Raw genomic sequence first — 18,150 nt, 5'->3', positions numbered from 1 at the left:
TACTTCTGTTCCTCTTTAATGTACATGGCTGGAAATGTCCACAGTTCTGAGCAGCTGGCATATTTTTGAGTCTTATTTGAAGGATAATGTCCCCATACAGAGTAGAAAACAGCAGTGATTCTTTGAGATGCAAGGAGAGGAAGGAATCTATATAAAGAGATCTTCTTGCTCATAAGAAGAAGCCAGCACTGTCCCAGACTTATTAGGAAATCATGGATTCTCCTTCCCCTGTGTCTGGTTTGCTTTGGCTAGTTTCCTGATCAGAGGGCTGGATCAAATGACCTCTAGCAAGATCACTAATTCTCAGGCACTCTGAAACTGTGGCTGGTTAGCAGGCCTCTTTTTCTCTACCCCTGCTGGGATTCTCTGTAATAGGACGTTCCCAGCAGCAATTGTCTTTCTATTCCCTGAAACATTTTTCCCTTTCCCAATACCTGGAAGACCTTCTAATTCCTCCATGTGCTCTGGGCCTCCAGTCCCTGCAGTTGGGGCCATGGGAGACCAAGAATAGCTTGAAATTCTTTGGCCTGTTCAGGGAACTTCACTAACACCAAACTTAAAAGCAATGAACTATGATTTAAAGACTCAGCATCTCAGAAGGAATTTTATTTGTTTTTGTCTATAGTTGGGGGGTGGGAAACAAAGGGAAGTCTGTCGGATAGGAGGCAGTTACTCTCTGCCTCCTTTGTTAGCATGATTGACTGGTCCTTTAATCTCATCCAAGCCCACACAACCCTGCTTGACAAAGTCCTTCTTTATTTAAGTTAGTAAGAAGAAAAATTCCTTGTGGTTAACTTTTCAGACTCTGAGGTCACTGTGGAACTTACCAGCTTCAGAGTGTTTGCCCTCTATGAAGCATTTTCTTTAGCAAGGCCTGATGGGTACATTTCAGAGGCCAGGACCAAACTTTCGATCAAGTGTGCCGTATCTAGTCTTAAATATTTCTAAAATGTCAGAGTCACTAGGTCTCTTAGGGAACTCCCCAAAGAGCAACTCTGGCCATGCTTATGCACATGTGTGTGCACACACACACATGCACACATGCAAACCTTGTAATGATGGTGGAAGTCTGAGAAGCCTATTCCTGACTGAGGCCAAACAGCAAGTCAATGACAAAACTAAAACTTGAATCTAGTCTCCAGATTCCCTGGGGGGTGTTCTTTTCACTGCTGCACCACATACTCTTCCAGCCTTCTGCTTCCTGCAGCCCAGTTGCTTCCCTTTATGTTATTGCAGGGACTTGTTTCTGCAGTAAAGTGTCCATATCTAAGCAAGAGAGTAAGGGTGCCTTGGGGGGAAGTCCAAATGCCGGTAAGGCTAAAGGTAGATGAGTGCTGGGGAGCCTCCCGCAGAAAGCAATAGGATATGTCCATTCCATGGCTGGTTGGCTATTGGCTTGGGTGGCTCAACCTCACTGGTTCCCTAGTATAGGTTTTTTCTATGTTCCACCTACCCGAGCAGTTGAACATGCAGAAAGAAGTCCTGCCAGCTTGGTGGGTGCTGCTGTGGACAAGCCTTGCAAATCAAGAAAATGAAGCAGTGCTTTGCTCTCTCTGCCACTCCCTTGCCTCCTCCACATGTTTGAATAAGCAGGGTGGGTATCAAAAGCATCTACATAATAATTTCAGTTTGATTTGTCAAATGAAAAAGAAGAGTCAGGAGACCTTCAAGATGGCGGAGGAGTAAGACATGGAGATCACCTTCCTCCCCACAAATACATCTGAAATACATCTACATGTGAAACAACTCCTACAGAACACCTACTGAACGTTAGCAGAAGACCTCAGACTTCCCAAAAGTCAAGAAATTCCCCACGTACCTGGGTAGGGCAGAAAAAAAAAGAAAAAACAGAGACAAAAGAATAGGGATGGGACCTGCACCTCTGGGAGGGAGGAGTGAAGTAGGAAAAGTTTCCACACACTAGGAAACCCCTTCACTGGTGGAGACGGGGGTTGGCAGGGGAAACTTTGGAGCCATGGAAGAGAGCACAGCAACAAGGGTGCAGAGAGCAAAGTGGAGAGATTCCCACACAGAGGATCGGTGCCAACCAGCACACACCAGCCCGAGAGGCTTGTCTGCTCACCAGCCAGGGCAGGTGGGGGCTGGGAGCTGAGGCTCCAGATTCAGAGGTCAGATCCCAGGGAGAGGACTGGGGTTGTCTGCATGAACACAGCCTGAAGGGGGCTAGTGTGGCACAGCTAGCCAGGAGGAAGTCCAGGAAAAAGTCTAGAACTGCCTAAGAGGCAAGACACCATTGTTTCAGGGTGCACGAGGAGAGAGGATTCAGAGCACTGTCTAAACGAACTCCAGAGCTGGGTGCAAGCCACGCCTATCAGCATGGACACCAGAGATGGGCATGAAATGCTAAGGCTGCTGCTGCAGCCACCAAGAAGCCTGTGTGCCAGCACAGGTCACTATCCACACACCCCCTCCCAGGAGACTGTGCAGCCCACCACTGCCAGGGTCCCGTGATCCAGGGACAGCATCCACGGGAGAACACATGGCGTGCCTCAGGCTGTTGCAACGTCACACCAGGCCTCTGCCGCTGCAGACTCGCCCTGCATTCCGTACCCCTCCCTCCCCTCCCTGGGCTGAGTGAGCCAGAGCCCCCTAATCAGCTGCTACTTTAACCCCTTCCTGTCTGAGTGAAGAACAGATGCCCTCAGGCGACATAGATGCAGAGGCAGGGCCAAATCCATAGCTGAACCCCAGGAGCTGTGCAAACAAAGAAGGGAAAGGGAAGTTTCTCCCAGCAGCCTCAGGAGCAGCAGATTAAATCTCGACAATCATCTTAATTTACCCTGCATATCTGGAATACCTGAATAGACAATGAATCAGCCCGAAATTGAGGCAGTGGACTTTGGGAGCAACTGCAAACTTGGGGTTCGCTTTCTACATCTAATTTGTGTCTGGTTTTATGTTTCTTAGCTTAGTATTTAAAGTTTATTATCACTGGTAGATTTGTTTATTGATTTGGTTGCTCTCTTCTTTTTTTATATATATAAATATCTATATTTTTTCTTTTTGTCTTTTTGTGAGTGTGTATGTGTATGCTTCTTTGTGTGATTTTGTCTATATAGCTTTACTTTTACCATTTTTCCCAGGGTTCTGTCTGTCCATTCTTTTTAATTACTTTTCAATTTTTTTACTTTTTAATAATTTTTTAATTTTTAATTTTAGTAACTTTCTCTCTTTTCTTTCTTTCTTTCTTTCTTTCTTTCTTTCTTTCTTTCTTTCTTTCTTTCTTTCTTTCTTCCTTCCTTCCTTCCTTCCTTTCTTTCTTTTTTTCTCCCTTTTCTTCTAGCCGTGTGGCTGAAAGAGTCTAGGTACTCCAGCCACATGTCAGTCCTGTGCCTCTGAGGAGGGAGAGCTGAGTTCAGGGCACTGGTCCACCAGAGACCTCCTAGCTCCACATAATATCAAACAGCAAAAACTCTCCCAGAGATCTCCATCTCAATGCTAAGACCCAGCTCCACTCAATGACCAGCAAGCTACAGTGCTGGACAACCTATGCCAAACAACTAGCAAGACAGGAACACAACCCCACCTGATAGCAAACAGGCTGCCTAAAGTCATGATAAGGTCAAAACGCCCCAAAACACACCACTGGACATGGTCCCGCCCACCAAAAGACAAGATCCAGTCTCATCCACCAGAACACAGGCACTAGACCCTTACCAGGAAGCCTAAACAACTCACTGAACCAACCGTAGCCACTGGGCACAGACAACAAAAACAGTGGGAACTACGAACCCACAGCCTGCAAAAAGGAGACCCCAAGCACAGTAAGTTAAGCAAAATGAAAAGACAGGGAAAAACACAGCAGATGAAGGAGCAAGGTAAAAACCCACCAGACCAAACAAATGAAGAGGAAATAGGCAACCTACCTGAGAAAGAATTCAGCATAATGATAGTAAAGATGATCCAAAATCTTGGGAAAAGAATGGAGAAAATACAAGAAATGTTTAACAGGGACCTAGGAGAACTGAAGAGCAAACAATGATGAGCAACACAATAAATGAAATAAAAAATTCTCTAGAAGGAGTCAGTAGCAGAATAACTGAGGCAGAAGAACGGATAAGTGACCTGGAAGGTGAAAGAGTGGAAATAACTACTGCAGAGCAGAATAAAGAAAAAAGAATGAAAAGAATTGAGGACAGTCTCAGAGACCTCTGGGACAACATTACCACACCAACATTCGAATTATAGGGGTCACAGAAGAAGAAGAGAAAAGGAACAGGACTAAGAAGATATTTGAAGAGATTATAGTTGAAAACTTCCCTAATATGGGAAATGAAATAGCCAATCAAGTCCAGGAAGCACATAGAGTCTGATACAGGATAAATTCAAGGAGAAACATGCCAACACACATATTAATCAAACTATTAAAAATTAAATACAGGGAAAAATATTAAAAGCAGCAAGGCAAAAACAACAAATAACATACAAGGGAATCCCCATAAAGTTAACAGCTGATTTTTCAGCAGAAACGCTGCAAGCCAGAAGGGAGTGGCAGGACATATTTAAAGTGATGAAAGGGAAAAACCTACAACTAAGATTACACAGCAAGTATATCACTCAGATTTGAAGGAGAAATTAAAAACTTTACAGACAAGCAAAACTTAAGAGAATTCAGCACCAGCAAACCAGATTTACAACAAATGCTGAAGGAAATTCTCTAGGCAAGAAACAAAAGGGAAGGGAAAAAATACAATAACAAACCCCAAACAATTAAGAAAATGTTATTAGGAACATACATATCGATAACTACCTTAAATGTAAATGCATTAAATGCTCCAAACAAAAGACATAGACTGGCTGAATGGATACAAAAATAAGACCCGTGTATATGCTGTCTACAAGAGACCCACTTCAGACCTAGGGACCCATACAGACAATAAGTGAGAGGATGGAAAAAAATATTCCATGTAAATGGAAATCAAAAGAAAGCTGGAGTAGCAATTCTCATATCAGACAAAATAGACTTTAAAATAAAGACTGTTACAAGAGACAAAGAAGGACACTACATAATGATCCAGGGATCATTCCAAAAACAAGATATAACAACTGTAAATATTGATGCACCCAACATAGGAGCACCTCAATACATAAAGCAAATGCTAAGAGCCATAAAACCGGAAATTGACAGTAACACAATCATACTAGGGGACGTTAACACCCCACTTTCACCAATGGACATATCATACAAAATGAAAATTAATAGGGAAACACAAACTTTAAATGATACACTAAACAATATGGACTTAACTGATATTTATAGGGCATTCCAACCAAAAACAACAGAATACACTTTCTTATCAAAAGCTCATGGAACATTCTCCAGGATAGATCATATCTTGGGTCACAAATCAAGCCTAGATAAAGTTAAGAAAATTGAAATTGTATCAAGTATCTTTTCCAACCAAAATGCTATGAGACTAAATATCAATTACAGGTTAACAAAACCTATAAAAAATACAAACACATGGAGGCTAAACAATACATTACTAAATAACCAAGAGATCACTGAAGAAATCAAAGATGATATCAAAAAATACCTAGAAACAAATGACAATGAAAACACAATGACCCAAAACTTTTGGGATGCAGCAAAAGCAGTTCTAAGACGGAAGCTCATAGCAATACAATCCTACCTCAGGAAACAAGGAACATCTCAAATAAACAACCTAACCTTACACATAAAGCAATTAGAGAAAGAAAAACAAAAAACCCTCAAAGATAGCAGAAGGAAAGAAATCATAAAGATCAGGTCAGAAATAAATGAAGAAGAAATGAAGGAAATGATAGCAAATATCAGTAAAACTAAAAGCTGGTTCTTTGAGAAGATAAACAAAATTTATAATCCATTAGCCAGACTCATCAAGAAAAAAAGGTAGAAGACTCAAATCAACAGAATTACAAATGAAAAAGGAGAAGTAACAACTGACACTGCAGAAATACAAAGGATCATGAGAGATTACTACAAGCAACTAAATGCCAATAAAATGGACAACCAGGAAGATATGGAAAATTTCTTAGACAAGTGCAACCTTCTGAGCCTGAACCAGGAAGAAATTGAAAATATAAGCAGACCAATCATGAGCACTGAAATTGAGATGGTGATTAAAAATCTTCCAACAAACAAAAGCCCAGGACCAGATGGCTTCACAGGCAAATTCTATCAAACATTTAGAGAAGAGCTAACACCTATCCTTGTGAAATTCTTCCAAAATATAGCAGACAGAGGAACACTCCCAAAGTCACCCTGATACCAAAACCAGACAAAGATGTCACAAAGAAAAAAAATTCAGGCCAATATCACTGATGAATATATATGCAAAAATTCTCAACAAAATACTAGCAAACAGAATCCAACAGCACATTAAAAAGATCATACACCATGATCAAGTGGGGTTGACCCCAGGAAGGCAAGGATTCTTCAATACACACAAATCAATCAATGTAATAAATTGTAATAAAAATTTGAAGGAGAAAAACCATATGATCATCTCAATAGACGCAGAAAAAGCTTTTCACAAAATTCAACACCCATTTATGATAAAAACCTTCCAGAAAGTAGGCATATAGGGAACTTACCTCAACATAATAAAGGCCATATATGACAAACCCACAGCCAACATCATTCTCAATGGTGAAACACTGAAACCATTTCCTCTAAGATCAGGAACAAGACAAGCTTTTCCACTCTCACCACTGTTATTCAATATAGTTTTTGAAGTTTTAGCCACAGCAATCAGAAGAAAAACAAATAAAAGGAATTCAAATCTGAAAAGAAGAAGTAAAGCTGTCACTGTTTGCAGATGACATGATACTATATAGAGAGAATCCTAAAGATGCTACTTGAAAACTACTAGAGCTAATCAATGAACTTGGTAATGTAGCAGGATACAAAATTAATGCACAGAAATCTTTTGCATTCCTATACACTAATGATGAAAGATCTGAAAGATAAATTTAGGAAACACTCCCATTTACCATAGTATCAAAAATAATAAATACCTAGGAATAAACCTACCTAAGGAAACTGAAGAGTTGTATGCAGAAAACTATAAGACACTGATGAAAGAAATTAAAGATGATACAAACAGATGGACAGATATACCATGTTCTTGGATTGGAACAATCAATATTGTGAAAATGACTATACTACCCAAAACAATCTACAGATTCAATGCAGTCCCTATGAACCTACCATACCAGTGGCATTTTTCACAGAAGTAGGACAAAAATATTCTCAATTTGTATGGAAACACAAAAGACCCTGAATAGCCAAAGCAATCTTGAGAAAGAAAAATGGAGCTGGGGGAATCAGGCTCCCTGACTTCAGACAATCCTACAAAGCTACACTAATCAAGACAGCACAGTACTGGCCCCAAAACAGAAATATAGATCAATAGAACAGGATAGAAAGCCAGAGGTAAACCCATCACCTATGGTCACCTAATTTTTGATAAAGGGGGCAAGAATATACAGTGGAGAAAAGATAGCCTCTTCAATAAGTGGTGCTGGGAAAACTGGACAGCTACATGTAAAAGAATGAAATTACAGCACTCCCTAACACCATACACAAAAATAAACTCAAAATGGATTAAAGACCTAAATGTAAGAGCAGACACTATAAAACTCTTAGAGGAAAGCATAGGCAGAACACTCTATGACATAAATCACAGCAAGATCCTTTTTGACCCACCTCCTACAGAAATGGAAATAAAAACAAAAATAAACAAATGGGACCTAATGAAACTTAAAAGCTTTTGCACATCAAAGGAATCCATAAACAAGACGAAAAGACAACCCTCAGAATGGGAGAAAATATTTGCAAATGAAGCAACAGACAAAGGATCACTCTCCAAAACTTACAAGCAGCTCATGCAACTCAATATCAAAAAAACAAACAACCCAATCCAAGAATGGGCAGAAGACCTAAATAGACATTTCTGCAAAAAAAAAAACAGATTGCCAACAAACATATGAAAGAATGCTCAACATCACTAATCATTAGAGAAATGCAAATCAAAACTACAATGAGGTATCACCTCACACCAGTCAGAATGGCCATCATCAAAAATTCTACAAACAATAACTGCTGGAGAGGGTGTGGAGAAAAGGGAACCCTCTTGCACTTTGGTGGGAATGTAAATTGATACAGCCACTATGGAGAACAGTATGGAGGTTCCTTAAAAAACTAAAAAGAGAACTACCTTATGACACAGCAATCCCACTACTAGGCATATACCCTAAGAAAACCATAATTCCAAAATAGTCATGTACCACAATGTTCATTGCAGCTCTATTTACAATAGCCAGGACATGGAAGCAACCTAAGTGTCCATCGACAGACGAATGGATAAAGAAGATGTGGTACATACATACAATGGAATATTGCTCAGCCATAAAAAACCGAAATTGAGTTATTTGTAGTGAGGTGGATGGACCTAGAGTCTGTCATACAGAGTGAAGTAAGTCAGAAAGAGAAAAACAAATACCGTATCCTAACACATATGTATGGAAACCAAAAAAAGAAGAAAAGTTGTTCTGAGGAACCTAGGGACAGGGCAGGAATAAAGATGCAGACGTAGAAGAAGGACTGAGGACACGGGGAGGGGGATGGGTAAGCTGGGACGAAGTGAGAGAGTGGCATTGACATATATACACTACCAAATGTAAAGTAGATAGCTAGTGGGAAGCAGCCACATAGCACAGGGAGATTAGCTCAGTGATTTGTGACCACCTAGAGGGGTTGGATAGGGATGGTGGGAGCCAGACGCAAGAGGGAGGAGATATGGGGATATATATATATATATATATATATATATATATATATATATATATATATATATATATATATATATATATATATATATATATATATATGTATGGATGTATGTATGTATAGCTAATTCACTTTTTTATACAGCAGAAACTAACGCACCATTGTAAAGGAATTATACTCCAATAAAGATGTTTTTCAAAAAATAATTTAAATTAAATTAAAAAAAAACAACAAGAATCATAGAAGAAACCTTCAGAATTTAATCTCCCTTGAAGAGGAATTAAGAAAGAGGGTCGAGAGTTGGTAGCACACCAGCAATTGGAGCCTGCTCAGTAAATCAGAGCATTTTGCTAGAGAGCAGGAGATCTTCTATTATATCCACACCTGACCAGCCCTCAGCTTATTCAATGAACATTTTGGATTTATTTGCCCACCTCCAGTTTCCATCCCTGCTCCATGCCAGCCTATGTGGACTAGAGTTCATGGAGGCCCCCTGCTCTGCCCTACCCCCTAGGGCTTCTAAAAAATCAGTGGATGAGTGAAAGTATCACCTATACCTCTAAATAATAATAAGTACCTTCAATCAGCTTAGGGGAGCATCAGGAAGAAGAACCTGTTCTCACGAATTGCAGTTTCTAGGAAATATCTAATTTCTCTGATGCTGATGTTTGGTTATGCTATCACTTTGCTACCCTTCACATGCATTAGATCCACTTGAAGGGAAGAGGAAGGAACATATCCCTGACAGCTTCTTTTTTTTTTTCCATTCTTTAATTGTTCTTTATTTTTGCAAGATTTTTTAAACAAATTTATTAGAGTATAATTGCTTTACAATGGTGTGTTAGTTTCTGTGTATAACAAAGTGAATCAGCTATATGAATACATATATCCACATATCCCCACCCTCTTGTGTCTCCCTCCCACCCACCCTATCCCTCCCTTCTAGGTGGTCACAAAGCACCGAGCTGATCTCCCTGTGCGATGCAGCTGCTTCCCACTAGCTATGTATTTTACATTTGGTAGTGTATATATGTCAGTGCTAGTGTCTCACTTTGTCCCAGCTTATCCTTCCCCCTCCCTATGTCCTCAAGTCCATTCTCTACATCTGCTTCTTTATTCCTGTCCTGCCCCTAGGTTCATCAGAACCATTTTGGTTTTTTTTTTTAGATTCCATATATATGTGTTAGCATATGGAATTTATTTTCCTCTTTCTGACTTACTTCACTCTGTATGACAGACTCTAGGTCCATCCACCTCACTACAAATAACTCAATTTCATTTCTTCTTATGGCTGAGTAATATTCCATTGTATATATGTGCCACATCTTGTTTATCCATTCATCTGTCGATGGACACTTAGGTTGCTTCCATGTCTTGGCTATTGTAAATAGTGCTGTAATGAACATTGTGGTACATGACTATTTTGGAATTATGGTTTTCTCAGGGTATATGCCCAGGAGGGGGATTGCTGTGTCATATGGTAGTTCTCTTTTTAGTTTTTTAAGGAACCTCCATACTGTTCTCCATAGTGGCTGTATCAATTTACATTCCCACCAACAGTGCAAGAGGGTTCCCTTTTCTCCACACCCTCTCCAGCATTTATTGTTTGTAGAATTTTTGATGATGGCCATTCTGACTGGTGTGAGTTGATACCTCATTGTAGTTTTGATTTGCATTTCTCTAATGATTAGTGAAGTTGAGCATTCTTTCATGTGTTTGTTGGCAATGTGTATATCTTCTTTGGAGAAATGTCTATTTAGGTCTTCTGCCCATTCTTGGATTGAGTTGTTTGTTTTTTTGATATTGAGTTGCATGAACTGCTTGTAAGTTTTGGAGAGTGATCCTTTGTCTGTTGCTTCATTTGCAAATATTTTCTCCCATTCTGAGGGTTGTCTTTTCGTCTTGTTTATGGTCTCTTTTGATGTGCAAAAGCTTTTAAGTTTCATTAGGTCCCATTTGTTTATTTTTGTTTTTATTTCCATTTCTGTAGGAGGTGGGTCAAAAAGGATCTTGCTGTGATTTATGTCATAGAGTGTTCTGCCTATGTTTTCCTCTAAGAGTTTTATAGTGTCTGCTCTTACATTTAGGTCTTTAATCCATTTTGAGTTTATTTTTGTGTATGGTGTTAGGAAGTGTTCTAATTTCATTCTTTTACATGTAGCTTTATCCCTGACAGCTTCTTTTATATCTTTTTTTGTTTCTGGAGATTTTTACCAGGATCCCAAGTTTGCAGCTCATGTTTGAGAACTTGATTGTGTGTGGTTGTGATTTCCTCCTCATAGCACTCCTCCCTCATAGCCTGGTTGTAAAATACTCAATAGCATGTTCCAGTTTACCATTGGACATTTGAATCCAAAGAAGTTGGAAGAAACACAAAAGCCCAACATGATGGCGGCAGCAAAAACATCTTTTTAAAACTAAATTGCTTGATGAGGCATACTCTTTGGACCAGGAGATCAAATGTGGAGGGATGGATTTGTTATTTCCCTGCCTTCCTCCTAGCAGGCAGAATTGAATATGAACTCTGAGAAGGATAGCATTTCCCTTGTCCTCTCCCTTGACGTGCTCAGGGCACAACCCCACATCAGATAATCAGCCTGTAATTAGAATGAGGTGCTGGGCATTGGGATATTGAAATGAATGAGATGTAGCCTTGGCTATCCAGTGAGGGAAAGTATGTCCCAGGCAGAGGAAACAGTGTGAGCAAAATTCTGGAAGAATGGAAGAGAACAGAAGGCATGTGGAGGAGGGGGAGGTGGGAAGAGATTGTACTTGAGGGGTCAAGGCAAAGAACTGTGTAGTGCAGTGGGGCAGAGAGGGCAAAGTCTGATTGCTCTAAACTCTGAGAGGTCCCTCTCCCTTACATGAGCTTATTTGGTGTTCTCAAGCAGCCATGTGATTTGAGCCAAACAGGAACCTTTGTATTAGCCCCATTGTCTAAATGAGGAAACAGATTGTGATTAAGCTACTTCCGAAGGAAGTGAGTTGGCGGCAGCACTGGGCCCAGAACTGAAGCCTTTGAGGTTCTTACCTTAGAAATCTTCCAAGGCAGCTGCTTGTTCCACTAAGGGATTATTATTTTGCTGTTGTTTGATGGTTTAGAGGATGAACTTTTGAGCGACTCTCTCCTGGATTCTGCCACTTTCGGCATATTACTTCCAATTTCTCTGACCCTGGTTTGGGGACAGATAACACTACATCCCTTATTGGGTTGTGAGTATTAATGGGAATATGTGGCACAGGATTTAGGGTACACAGTAATATTCAAGGTAATAACTATCACTATATGGAGCTTACAGTGCGATGTGTACTTTTGTAAACACTTTATATATGTTAACTTATATAATCCTTACAACAGCCAAATGAGGTTGGTAATGTTATTATCATCATTTTAAAGATGAGGAAACTGAGGAACAGAGATGAGTTAACTGACAACAATCAGCTTGGTGAGCATAGAGGTGTATTTTTTCAAGTTTTTTTTTTTTCTTGGTAGAGTGGCACCAAGTGACATTTATGGCAAGTACTTAAAACAGAATTGATAGAATTGGGTTGCTTCTAGCTGGTACAGTGTGTAGACCAGATGCCACTGAGTAGCCCTCCTGGTCTGATCATTCTCAGCTTAGCAAGTTGTGCCTTTAAAAGTCATCCTGGCCATCTTTGTATAGCATTGGCCCCTTTTATAGCGTTCTTTCACTTCATACATATTCAAAATGGACTGTAGTACATCTTCCTGGCCTGCCTCAAGGTGGGACATGGCCGACTGGTACCACGTTCAGCTTCCCATCCCTCCAACAGGAAAACCTTGCATGACCCCCACACTCTGAGGGATTCTTCTCCTAGCCCTGGGCCTCCAGAGGTTCTGTGCTAGTATGTGGGCCCCTCAAGGAGGAGTGTTTACCAAAGTTCCAGGGAACACCTGAGGTGTAGTCTGGAGTCACACTAGTATTTCTGAGCTTTCTTACTTTTTTTTCTTAACATCTTTATTGGAGTATAATTGCTTTACAGTGGTGTGTTAGTTTCTGCTTTATAACAAAGTGAATCAGCTATACATATACATATATCCCCATATCTCCTCCCTCTTGCGTCTCCCTCCCACCCTCCCTATCCCACCCCTCTAGGTGGTCACAAAGCACCGAGCTGATCTCCCTGTGCTATGCGGCTGCTTCCCACTAGCTATCTATTTTACATTTGGTAGTGTATATATGTCCATGCCACTCTCTCACTTCATCCCAGCTTACCCTTCCCCCTCCTTGTGTCCTCAAGTTGAGCTTTCTTTTTGAGGTTGTATTATTAGAAAATATTTCCATTGAGCTCCCCTTTTTCTTCCCATCCCTTAGACTGAAAAAAAAGTGATATGCTCAAGAATACGATTTCCTGCTACCCTTCTCTTTGGGCCACTGCCCTGCCTAGACTCTTTACCTCTGATTGTTTCTGGGGAGATGCGGGAACCCCCATCTCTAAATTTGACTTGAAGCTTTTCAGTACAAGGCTGAGATCTTAGCATTAGAGTGTCAGGGCTAAGACCTTAGAGGTCATCCTCACATACCTCATTTAACAGCTGGAAAACTGAGACCCAGAGAGAGGAAGGGACTGACCCTCCAGTGACTTTTTGGCCTAGAGACAGTATAACATAGTGGCAAAAGTGAGCACACTCTCTGGAGCTGCAAACTTGGGGTTGGATTGTGGATCTTTGGCTAACTAGCTGGGTGGCTGTGGCTGATCACTTGACCTCTTTGTACCTCAGACTATAAAGATGACAGCAAGACTATCTACCTACCAGGGCTACTGTGATGCTCAGAAGAGACAGAGTGAAAGTATGTAGCACAATGTCTGATCCCTGTAGGTGCTCAATAAGTATTAATTCTCCTGAGTCAGGGGGCCACTTCTTTTTGTCCCCATGGTTTGCCTTGCATTCCATGAGTTCTGAGCACACCTATATTAGACTCCTCTGCTGAGATGTAAGCTCTTCGAGAACAGGGCCAAGTCTGGCTTGGCATCTGACCTACAACCCCACATATCAGAGTTCCCATAAATAAGAGGCCCTTGGAAACTCTGTAGAATAGAATTAGCTAAGTGTTAGGTATTTTTGGTGTGTGTGTCTGATTCTACATAGCAAGAAAGATAAGCAAGTTATTCAGGCTTTCTGGATAATAGACCAAGGTGATGACATTTCCTGTTTAGTCAGTAAATTTTAATTAACTGAGAAAGGAAGGAAAAACAATTTTAAGAGGGTGAATGGATTCTGTTTCTCTCCTTCAAACATCATCTCCTTCTTGTCCTTCCCTGTCTTGTTTTACTTGTCTGGGAAGCAGAGAGACTTCTAGCACCTGCTCAGGCTTTACTCTTCAGGTACAAGAAAGAGACTAAAAGTCTAGAACTGGGATGAAAGATTGGGGCAGAAAGAGAGATTTAGAGAAAAAGAGAGAGGGAGAATAAGAGAGAGAGACAGATAGACACCTCATGGCAGCTGGTGCCTCTAGGGCCAGAGAGCAACTGGCAAAGAAGGACTATAGCAGTCCTGGGTAGTGGGGCTCATTTGGCCTCAGGGTAAACAAGAGTATGGGTCTTTATAGCTCATGGAGCCTTTCAGGGATTCCCAGAGGTCCCTCCCTCCATCCTTTCTTCCTCACCAGACCCTTTCTGTCCTCCTCCTGTCCCAGCCTATGCCCAGCTCTAGGTGCCTCCAGGCAAGTGAAGGGGCCATCCCTCCTGCCTGGCTGCCTCTCACTATCACATGTCCTTCCCAGGGCGAGGACATCCTAGACAGGAGCTCGGAGCTGATCTACACTGGGGAGATGGCGTGGATCTATCAGCCCTACGGCCGCAACCAGCAGCGGGTCTTCTTCCTGTTTGACCACCAGATGGTCCTCTGCAAGAAGGTAACCCCACCCCTTTCTTCCCTGAGGGAGATGGGCACCCCAGGGGGCACCAGACCCTTCCTCTCCATCATCTCCAGTTCCCAACAAAGTGGGCTAACCCTGCTGGGCAAAAACAAGACAAGATATTGGCAGCAATTCCATATCAGGATCACTGGTATGGCATGAATATCACAAGCAGGGCTGGCTTATGGGCAGTGAAATTCTGAAACTGGTAAAGTTTGTGTTGGTATCTTTTATACACTCTTCCCTCCTGCCCTTCATGGCGATCTTTCTCACTCTTTTCGACCGAGAGCTGATAGCCTGCTGATTTGCACCAGTTGCTAAAAATATTGAAATATTTCTATCCCAGTTGGTGAATAAGTGGCTTCCCTGAGCACCTCCCCCCATTTCTACTCTAATGGCTTTGACCATCTGGCCCCTTACTGCCCTAGGAACCAACAAGGGACCTACTTTACTCTTACAGGTAAGATACCTTACCTTTGTGATACAGGAATTTTCCCTGTTCCCCTACCCATTTCCTATACAAGTTGTATCATATTCCTATAACTCTCAACTGTGCTCTTCATTACCCTCCCTTCTCTGTAATCCATTTGAGAAAAGGTCTTGCTGTTGTGATTAACTCAGCATGAGTGTTTGTTTCTTGGTATCTTCTCCTTGGCAGGTAGGAGGATGGCATATGTTCTCAGCCTGATTCCTCCTGGTGGTATACTGTTTCCTCCACCTCCTCCCTTAGGATAGGGAGTTCAGATCACTTTTAGCTCCAGGGACTGGCTGGGAAGAATTTGGGACCAGGGAAAGTAAAAGAGGAGGGGAAAACCAAAGAGTGCTTAAAGTGACTTTTTAAATTCACCATCCTACCCTTGGCTCTTTTTCCATAATCCAGTCCCTTTGTTCTCTTCCTCACCAAGTAGCAGATACCTCTGAAAGGGAATACTAAATCATGAAGCACTAGGTTAAACACTGTCATCTTTTCCAGCCTGGAACAGGAACCACACATTTGTTTTTAAGCCCCCTGTTCTCTGTGTATGCCACATCTTGCATTAAATCTCTGGCTATTTGCCTTTGACAGTGGATTGAGGGAACAAATTGAGTTTCAAGTCGAACTGCCTCAATGTTTGGGAATAAGCTTTAAGTGCCAGCTCTGGAACTGATAGCTGTCTAGCTAATGGAGAAAATTACTGCCTTGGTCTGGACCTGGCCCTGGAAGAGAGAACTTGTATGAATCTGGAACTTGGCCAAACACTCAGCCCTCTTATTATCTACCCCCAACTCTTCCTTAGACTTCCATCAAATCAGGAGGCAGAATTTTTGAGGGTTAACTTACATAGCCAAGGAAATTCTCAGCATATCAGTCATGTCACCAATAGGCATGTGCTCATTCTTCCCACTGAGGCATGTTTACACTCAGAACAACCAGTTGTAGAGAGACACAGAAAAGAGATTAGAAAGCTAGTTTATTTTAGCGTTGCCCACCACTCACACCCTGTTAATTTAAGCATCTGTCAGCAAAGGCTGAGATTACTTTAAGGAAAATGTGAAACTCAGCTCTGCAAAACAGTAGCTATAAGAGACAGGGCCAGGAGCCAGAACACAAAATAGTGAGGCAAAGGCTAGAAATAAAGGGAAGAAACAACATGGACAGTGAGCTAAGTTTAGGAGCCAGGGGACAGCAGAAAACTAAAATGGAATGAGAGTCAGCTCCAGGCCAGCTAGTAGAAGCCAGTGATTAAGGAGAAACCAGAAGCCAAGCCAGCCAAGCTGGCAGGATGGGGGTAGCAGGCAACAAGGATGACAAAAACAAGAGAAACCTTGAAGCTAGCATAGCTTTCTTCCAATGGGAGCCTTCTTGTTCTAGCAAGAACCATGGCCTCCCCTTCCAGAAAAAAGCTATCCACATACCTGGGCCTTCTTGACTCTGGTTTCTCAGAGCATGAGCAGCTACAGTTTGATTTTTCAAAGCCCCTTAAAACTATATCTGATGTTTGTGTTGAGGCTATGGTTGAGGATTTCTATTTGGTACCTGAAATAGGCCTTTCTATTCAGCAATAGGGAGTAAACTTTTGAGAAATGACCATGGCGCCAAAATAAGGTATAGAAAGATACAATGTCTTTGGTCTGCTGGGTGGTTGAGGGACCTCTTGCCATTGCTATAAAAGCCTTTCCTCTTGAGGTAGAGCTGGAAGAAATGGAGAAAGCTTCCTGGAGATGAAGAATCCTTTGGCAAAGGAAATCTACAAAGGAAAAGGGCCAGGACTAGAGCTGGGTGAGTAAGGCACTCACCTCAGGCAGAGTTAAAAAGGAGGCCCCAAAACACAGTAATCCTTTTTACAGGGAAGAAAGGGGACAAGAAAGCTACGTAATCAAATGTGGCTACATAAAGCTTTCTGATGAGTTCATATTTAAAAAGGAGGAGGAAACATGGGCCCGTAGCAAGTGGATAGATATTCATATCTAATATTTTATATGTATAGGATATTTAATAGGAGTGACAAAGATTAGTTTCATGAATCTTACAATGAGTCAAAGTTAGTTTTTAAAGATTCTAGGACAATATCAGTGATTTAAAAAGATCTTTTCAAAAAAAGAAGAAAAAAGAAGTGATAGTCTGACAACTCCCTTCTAGGGACAAATAATTTACTATTAACACAGGAACTTAAAACTTTTCTGTCAAGGGAAAAAGAGCATAAACCTGTTGAGGGGGAATTTAAACCTAAAGTATCTGAGGTTGTAAGAAAGCACTTCAGTGCTCTGAATTCATTCTTTCATGCTATAATTATTGAGCCCCTGCTCTGTGCCAGCCAGCTCTGCCTTCTTAGAGCTTGTAGACTAATGGAATTTAGGTGTAATGTAATTTAAAAATATATACATCACTGGGCAATGAAATAATACTCAGATGTCCCCAGCAGAATTGCTGTAGGTAAACTCAACAGAGTCATGAGTTACAGGAGATCTATGACAACACTATAGATGAAAAAATGTACCAATTTTCAAAATATAAAAGATTCTAGAAAATACAGATTGACAATAAAATAATAATGAATCAACATTTACTGTTCACCTCTATGATTCTGTTCTAAGGCCTTTACATTCATTAACTCAATTTAATCCTCACCACAAACCCATGACGTAAGTACTATTATTTTTCCCATTTTAAATATATGTAAAGTGAGGTACAGAGAAGTTATATAATTTGCCCAAGGTGATATTATATCTAGTGAGCAATGGAGCCAGGAATTACATCCAGGCAAGCTGACTCCGAATTCTTCATTAGTAACCTCTATGTCATTATTGCCATTGAGCATGTCAGAATTCTATAATAGATTTTTTTTAACATCTTTATTGGAGTATAATTGCTTTACAATGGTGTGTTAGTTTCTGCTGTATAACAAAGTGAATCAGCTATATGTATACATATATCCCCATATGCCCTCCCTCTTGCATCTCCCTCCCACCCTCCCTATCCCACACTTCTAGGGG

General features: G+C 41.1%; 1 protein-coding gene across 5 annotated transcripts in view; it reads left to right on the top strand.

The window, feature by feature from the left end:
• The window catches only part of ARHGEF9 (Cdc42 guanine nucleotide exchange factor 9), a 187,778-nt gene that overhangs the window by 129,378 nt on the left and 40,250 nt on the right, over positions 1-18,150 (top strand). For all 5 annotated transcript variants that reach the window (XM_068533643.1, XM_068533646.1, XM_068533642.1 and 2 more), the window contains one exon: positions 14,542-14,673. In XM_068533643.1, coding sequence (XP_068389744.1) covers positions 14,542-14,673 — 132 coding nt within the window. The remainder of the gene's footprint in view (positions 1-14,541; positions 14,674-18,150) is intronic.

The sequence above is a fragment of the Eschrichtius robustus genome, chromosome X (assembly GCF_028021215.1).
Source record: "Eschrichtius robustus isolate mEscRob2 chromosome X, mEscRob2.pri, whole genome shotgun sequence".
In the NCBI taxonomy this organism is placed as follows: Eukaryota; Metazoa; Chordata; class Mammalia; order Artiodactyla; family Eschrichtiidae; genus Eschrichtius; species Eschrichtius robustus.
This window is presented reverse-complemented; position numbering and strand designations above follow the sequence as displayed.